The sequence below is a fragment of the Malaya genurostris genome, chromosome 1, assembly GCF_030247185.1.
Source record: "Malaya genurostris strain Urasoe2022 chromosome 1, Malgen_1.1, whole genome shotgun sequence".
Lineage (NCBI taxonomy): Eukaryota > Metazoa > Arthropoda > Insecta > Diptera > Culicidae > Malaya > Malaya genurostris.
The window spans coordinates 72,490,187-72,496,927 of NC_080570.1; the positions used below are offsets into that span (position 1 = coordinate 72,490,187).

Here is a 6,741-nt window from a genome sequence, read left to right on the forward strand (position 1 = left end):
ATTTTCATTGTTATGTTTCATATTAGCTAGCAACTCCTCATTTTTTTTCAAACATTCTTCCAATTTTTCTCGTAGCTCAGCATTGTAAGCTTTCTCATTTTCAAGTTGCTTACGTAGATCTTTCATTTCAACTTTTGACGATTTCTTGCGGAGTGAAGCTAGTGATAAAAATAAGTCGCTGTTATCAATAATGTAGATTCATTCTCTTAGGTTCATATTTTTAGTCTAATACATAGTCTTTTTTTTTTTTTTTTTTTTTTTTTTTTTTTTTTTTTTTTTTAAGCCATTGTAAGCTTAGGATGCTATGAGTACAATTGCAAGAGACCTTCACGCCCTTGCACTATGGCCTTTGAAGCCTTTTTTTTTTTTTTAAAGCGTATCAGCTGACATAATTAAATCATGAGTTAATAAATTGTAAAAGTCCTACTCGCTTTTACAATAACGTGATTAAAGTTTTTTTAATACGAAGGGTCTGCTCGCCCTTGCATTTTCTTTAATTACCTTTTTTTTTTTTTTTTTTTTTTTTTTTTTTTTTTTACAACTAATATCGTTATTCAGCGTGGCGCAAAGAAACCATGCCATCTTGGTAACGTGGTTACCTCATCAATGCTCTCGAAAAAAAAAAAACTTCTTTATACATGAACATTCCGTCGATTGACTAAAATCTACGCTTACTTCAAGTGTTTAATGATTTATTTACCATTTTAGTACTCACCTACTGACTGCGCCATGTCGTAACCAAAGTAAGACACACGTGTTTCAAGTTTTGAACTTGAGAGAAATTTAAAATTTTTCAGACTAGACCAAATACGTCTACTCGCTGTAAGTTTAGTTCACAGAATGGTCTTAATTCTTAGGTATTAATTTCAGTTTCCCCTTTTCCCAACGAATTCATAATAAATCAGTTTCCATATCAACGAAGTATAGTTGTTTATTGGAAAATTAACGGTCACCATGGTAAGGCTAAATTTCCATTTACAGTGATATCAGTTTTATCAGTATTTTTTTTATTAAAGTACATGTTTAATCTGGCGTGGCGCTAACTGTGCAATTAATTATGTATTTTATTTTAATTATCGTAATGATATCAATTCATTAATCACGCATCATCCAATCTGGTATCGTTGAATATAATATCTTTACCACATGAACGTCACAGTTGTATACAAGTTTGCATCAAATTAGTTCTGCGTTTTGAGATAGTTTTATTTGAGAAATAGGTCTGATATAATAATCTCTCCTGTGTACTCTACATAAAGTAATGATACAATTTGACTATTTCATCCATAGAAATAGGATGTCGAAGTATTATTAATTATATTTTTTGTTTTGGCTGTTTTGATTTTTTCTTCCAAAATAGTAACGATTGATGTGGTTGTAGAGCATTGCTAACCCTCTGATTTCCGAACGAGTGCATGTCTTCTATGTCCCAACCAGTTTAGCAGTGGAATCTTGTTGTGATGATGATTGCCTAATTACGTCCCCGTATTCCCCGGTGAGCATGGTTTAACACGAATATAATCTATCTGCTTAAAAAGGTAGCTTTATTATTCACTTCTGCAATAGTTTATTCAAATGCATTTGCTTCTTTTTATCAGTTATGTTATTTGGTTTTAATTTCCGCATAATATCTACTATATCGATTGCGATTGGTTCTTTCCAGCAAAGATTGAAAGGGGAGAGGCAAGGGGCAAATCACTCTAAACTTTGTCTGAACTCAAACAAGTTTTACCGGGAGTAAAAAAGTTAAGCAGGGATCTCGCTGGATTAGAATGGGATTAGAGAAGTTAGCCGAGATCTGGAAATGCATTATTTTGACATAAGAAGCTGTAAACGTGGGAGCAGAGATGCCAGATATTTTCATAGAAAATCTGTATTGCTTTGTATAAAAAATCTGTATTTATCTGTATTCACTAAAGGAAGGAAATTTCGGAAAAAATGATGTTTAAAGATGTTATTCCATTAGATTATTGTTATAGAATGGCAGATGCAAGGAGCATTCTTTTATATCGTAAGTCCTTGCCGCATTGACAAGAACATTCAAGGACGAAATTTAATTGTTTTTGGTATCAACCACAATTGAATTGTAAATCCATATACTTTTTTCGTTTGAAAATGATGACTTGGAATTCAAACGCCTTATTACGCAACGTCAAATCAGATCATACAACTTTTCAGTCTGACAATAAAGTTTCATGACGCTGCACGAAAAAATTTTCATTTTAATATGGGCAATCAAACACGCTCAGACGGAAAAGTTTCATTATTTCTTTCTTACTTTTTGTGGAATCTGTATAAATCTGTATTTAATTTGAGAAATCTGTATAAAATCTGTACTCTGTATTAAATCTGTATGCGCATGTAAAAATCTGTATAATACAGATAAATCTGTATAAATGGCATCTCTGCGTGGGAGCTCGAATGACAGATAAAATTCAAACAAGATTAGGCAAAACTAGGTTGGCTTAGTTTCAAATTACCCAAACTTATCTAGACTAGTTGGGATTAAATGAGATTAGAGAAAATTATTTTGGAATGACATGAGTTTATTAGTATGAGATTGTCTAGAGTTTAGAGTGATTTGCCCCTTGGGGAGAGGTGAAAGTAGTTCAAACACAATAGGTATGGGGTTGGTATTTCTAGCTTGGTGACTAAAGCATGGGACACAGCTGCGGTATCAGTAGTAAGAGAATAATAATCGCGTGATCGGATCTAGGCGGGTAGATTGGAATTATATTTTTCCGGTGTCAGTAGCACAGTATAGTGAAGAACTAAACTTTTTACACGAGCATACTTGGGACTTGAATTTTATGTTCGACCTCCTCAAGTAAAAGGTAAAATAGAATTCAATTATTTCACATGCTTATATGAGCCTGCCTAGGCTAGCTTTTCCGTTATAAACTTATAACTGAATCAATTTAAAATACCTATCCGACGACACGACCTGCCACTCGCCTATCAAAACTGTATCGCAAATTTAACTACCCCTCAGTAACTGGTAATGTCAAAATGAAATTATCTGAAAAACTGTTAAAACTAGCAACACAAGTTGATCAATTATTAGTTTTGAATAACAGTTACCAAAACCTTGGTTACTGCATGTTGAAGACTTGAATAAAGTAAACAAAACAAACTGCCTCGAAAGATCCTGTTTTCGCGGCAAGTTGCGAATTCTGCATCATCAACACGCGTTAGATTAGTAGATAGATTTGCTCAGCTAGGGCTCGAGCATACGAAAAATTTCTTGTAATACCAACGCAATCAGGTTGCCGTATGCGGCCAAGAACTTTTGTATTGGGTACTGTGTTGTGATACCGCTTCCAAATAGCAAACGCCGACCTTTAACTGTTACGTATAGCTTTAAGCTGAAGGATATATTTTTATTTATGTATGGTATTCCAAATAAATTCAATCGAGAAACTTACAAATTCGGTAACAAAATTAGATATCGTTGTGCTTCGAATTACCACTTTTAGAGGTTATATTGGATGATATTTCACTGTAATTCAATGTACTTATATAAATTAGTATAAAATTATCTCTGTTCTAACTTACGTATTGAACTAGAATAGATGTTTAAAGAAATTTTATCAGTAGATCACTGTAACATATTAAATTTTAAGAAATACAAATTCCAGGCTCTACTAGCCGCACATGTGAGATCATAATTCATCTCTCTCCTTCTTCTCTGACATTTATCTGTCTGTTTTATCTACTCTTCTGATAACGAGTGAGGTTAACCGAATCATCGTAGATGTTTGAACGAGGGGACTCACGACTCGTCGTTACATTCCCCTACCCGTGAACATCGGTCATATCATGCACGTGTTCACCTTGATTTACGACGTCGAGCATTGCTAGCTTCACAACTGCTCTTCTCATCAACCCGGAAGAGGTCCGTACCATCGCCTGTCGTACCCGTCCATCTTTTCCAAAGAATACTTGCTCAACTCTTCCTCTGATCCATTGGTTTCTTATGTTTTCATTAACTATTAACACCAAGTCTCCCTTTTTGATATCTCTTCTCTCTTCGAACCATTTGCTACGTCTAGTGATCACTGGGGTGTACTCCTTGATCCATCTACGCCACATCTGATCAACTAAATGTTGAACTAGTTTCCAGCTACTGCGCAGTGTACTGCGGCAATCAACTAGATTCGTAGGTGGTTGTTTAACACCCGTTGAGTTTCCCAGAAGGAAATGATTCGGGGTTAACGATTCCTAATCCGCCGACTCTAACGGGATATATGTTAGCGGTCGGGTGTTGATCATTGCCTCAGTTTCCAGCAAAATCGTTTCCAGACTTTCGTCATCAGGTTTTCTTCTAGCGTCGAGCAATCCCTCCATCGCAACTTTGACCGACCTAACCAAACGCTCCCATACTCCTCCCATATGAGGGGCCGCCGGGGGATTGAAATTCCAACGTGTGTTTGTGTTGGTGAATATTGACGATAATGTCTGGTTTCGCATCTTAATTTCTTGCGTCAACTGTCTATGCGCACCTTTAAAATTAGTGCCGTTGTCGGAGAAGATTTCTACTGGAGCACCTCGTCGGGCTACGAACCTCCGAACTGCCATGACGCATGATTCAGTGGAAAGACTATGTACTACCTCTAAATGGATTGCACGGATTGTTAGACACGTGAAAAGAGCAACCCAGCGTTTCACGTTACTTCTCTTGACTCTCACCAGCAAAGGTCCGTAGTAATCTAGTCCAACATAGGTGAATGGTCTAACAAATGTCTCTAAACGCACATCTGGTAGCGGACCTAACGGTGGTGGTTGAGGCATCTCTCCCCTAATTCTGCATACCATACATTGTCTTTTCACCTTAGCCGGTAGGACTCGCAATTTAGGAATCTCGAAACGTTGTCTAATCTCATTTATTACCGTTTCCTGGTTGGCATGGCGATATTGTCGATGATACCAGTCTGCAATCAGAAACGTCACATAGTGTTTTCGAGGTAATATAACTGGATATTTTGCATCAAACGTCGCCCAACTTGCTGCTTCTATTCTCCCCCGCATTCGTAAAGTTCCGTATTGGTCTATGAATGGCCAACGTTTAAAAATCGTGCTGGATTTCGCTACCGTGGGATGAAATGCATCAGGCGATCCTCTGGTTTTCCACAGTACCGCTATTTCATTTTGAAAACTTTCAACTTGTGCCTGCATCCAAAGTTTTTGTTCCGCATATATCAGTTCCTTCTGTTGTACAGCGCCTAGTTCTAGAGGTTCACCTGATTGTTTATTTCTAATGTTTTCTACAAACCGGTGCACGTATGCCAGTGTACGTATAAGTCGTTCCCAACGACTAAATCGTTCAAACTCAATCAATTGATGTTGTTGTTCGTGATAGTTCACTGCCGCCAACTCTTCTGTATTGGTTATGAATGTAGAAGGGGGTGACCATCTCTCCTCCAGTTGGCATAGAAAATCGGGACCCCGGAACCATCGATTGTTTCCGGATACGTTAGGGCCTTTTCCCCACTTCGTGGCTTCGTCTGCCACGTTGTTTTTAGAGGGCACCCAACGCCATTCATCGATGTTCGTAGTAGCCAATATCTCTCCAACACGAAAGGCCACGAATTGACTATATTTGCGCTGCTTCGATTGTATCCATGCCATCACCGTACTGGAATCAGTCCACAGATGACGTTTTGAAATTAACAAAGTATGATTGGAACATATGTTATTCAACAAGCGGCATCCCAGGACTGCGGCTAGCAGTTCTAACCTTGGTATCGATATCATTTTTAGCGGTGCCACTTTAGTTTTCGACCCAACCAGGGCCACTTGTATTCCGTTCGTAGTTTCTAGGCGAAAATAAGCAACCGCTGCGTAAGCACTAGCACTTGCATCTACAAACACATGTAACTGCAATTCTTTTTGTCCGTCGTAGGGTATAAATGAAAAGTAAGAACGGGGAATCCTAAGGGTTTCCAAACACGGGAGTAAATCAATCCATGAGCGCCATTGATGGAAAAGACTGTCGTTTATTGAATCATCCCATTTGGCTCCGGACGCCCAAATGTTTTGCATCAAAATACGACCGTGTATTAAAACGAAAGAAATGAGGCCCAATGGGTCAAATAAACTCATGACTATTCTGAGCACTTCCCGTTTAGTTGGCACGCGACTGTCATTCAATAACTCTTGCAGGTTATCACGAACTGCTAACGAATAAGTAAAGCAGTCCTCCTCGGGTATCCATTTCATTCCTAACACCGATTCGACTCCATCCACTGACTCTAAATGCATATGCTTTGAGTCATCCATCATGGCTTCGCCCATGCCGCTTAACACTGATTTTGAATTCGACAAGAAATTCCTTATTACAAATCCTCCCATTCTGTGTATCATCTTTACTTCGTTGCCCACCTGGATAGCTTGCTCTATTGACTCGAAACTATCCAAGAAGTCATCTACATAATGGTTTTCTACGATGGCTTTAACTGCTCGCGGGTATTTTTCTATATATTCTTGCGCATTCCGATTTTTTATGTATTGGGCCGAGCAAGGCGAACAAGTAGCCCCAAATGTAGCCACCTGCATGACAAATATCTTAGGGCTCTCGGATGCTTTATCTCGCCAGAGAAATCTTTGTGAATGTTGATCAGTTTCTATAATTTTTATACGGTGAAACATTTCTCTGATATCGCCGCATAGGGCGATTGGATATTGTCGGAATCGAACAAGTACCGCGGGTAGTGCTGTAACCATGTCTGGCCTTTCAGTAAC

General features: G+C 38.2%; 1 protein-coding gene across 1 annotated transcript; it reads right to left on the minus strand.

The window, feature by feature from the left end:
* Window positions 1-4,221: 4,221 nt before the first annotated feature.
* Window positions 4,222-6,294, minus strand: LOC131426176 (uncharacterized). The gene has a single exon (XM_058588687.1). It carries the CDS (start codon window positions 6,292-6,294, stop codon window positions 4,222-4,224), a length of 2,073 nt encoding a protein of 690 aa, XP_058444670.1.
* Window positions 6,295-6,741: the final 447 nt, after the last annotated feature.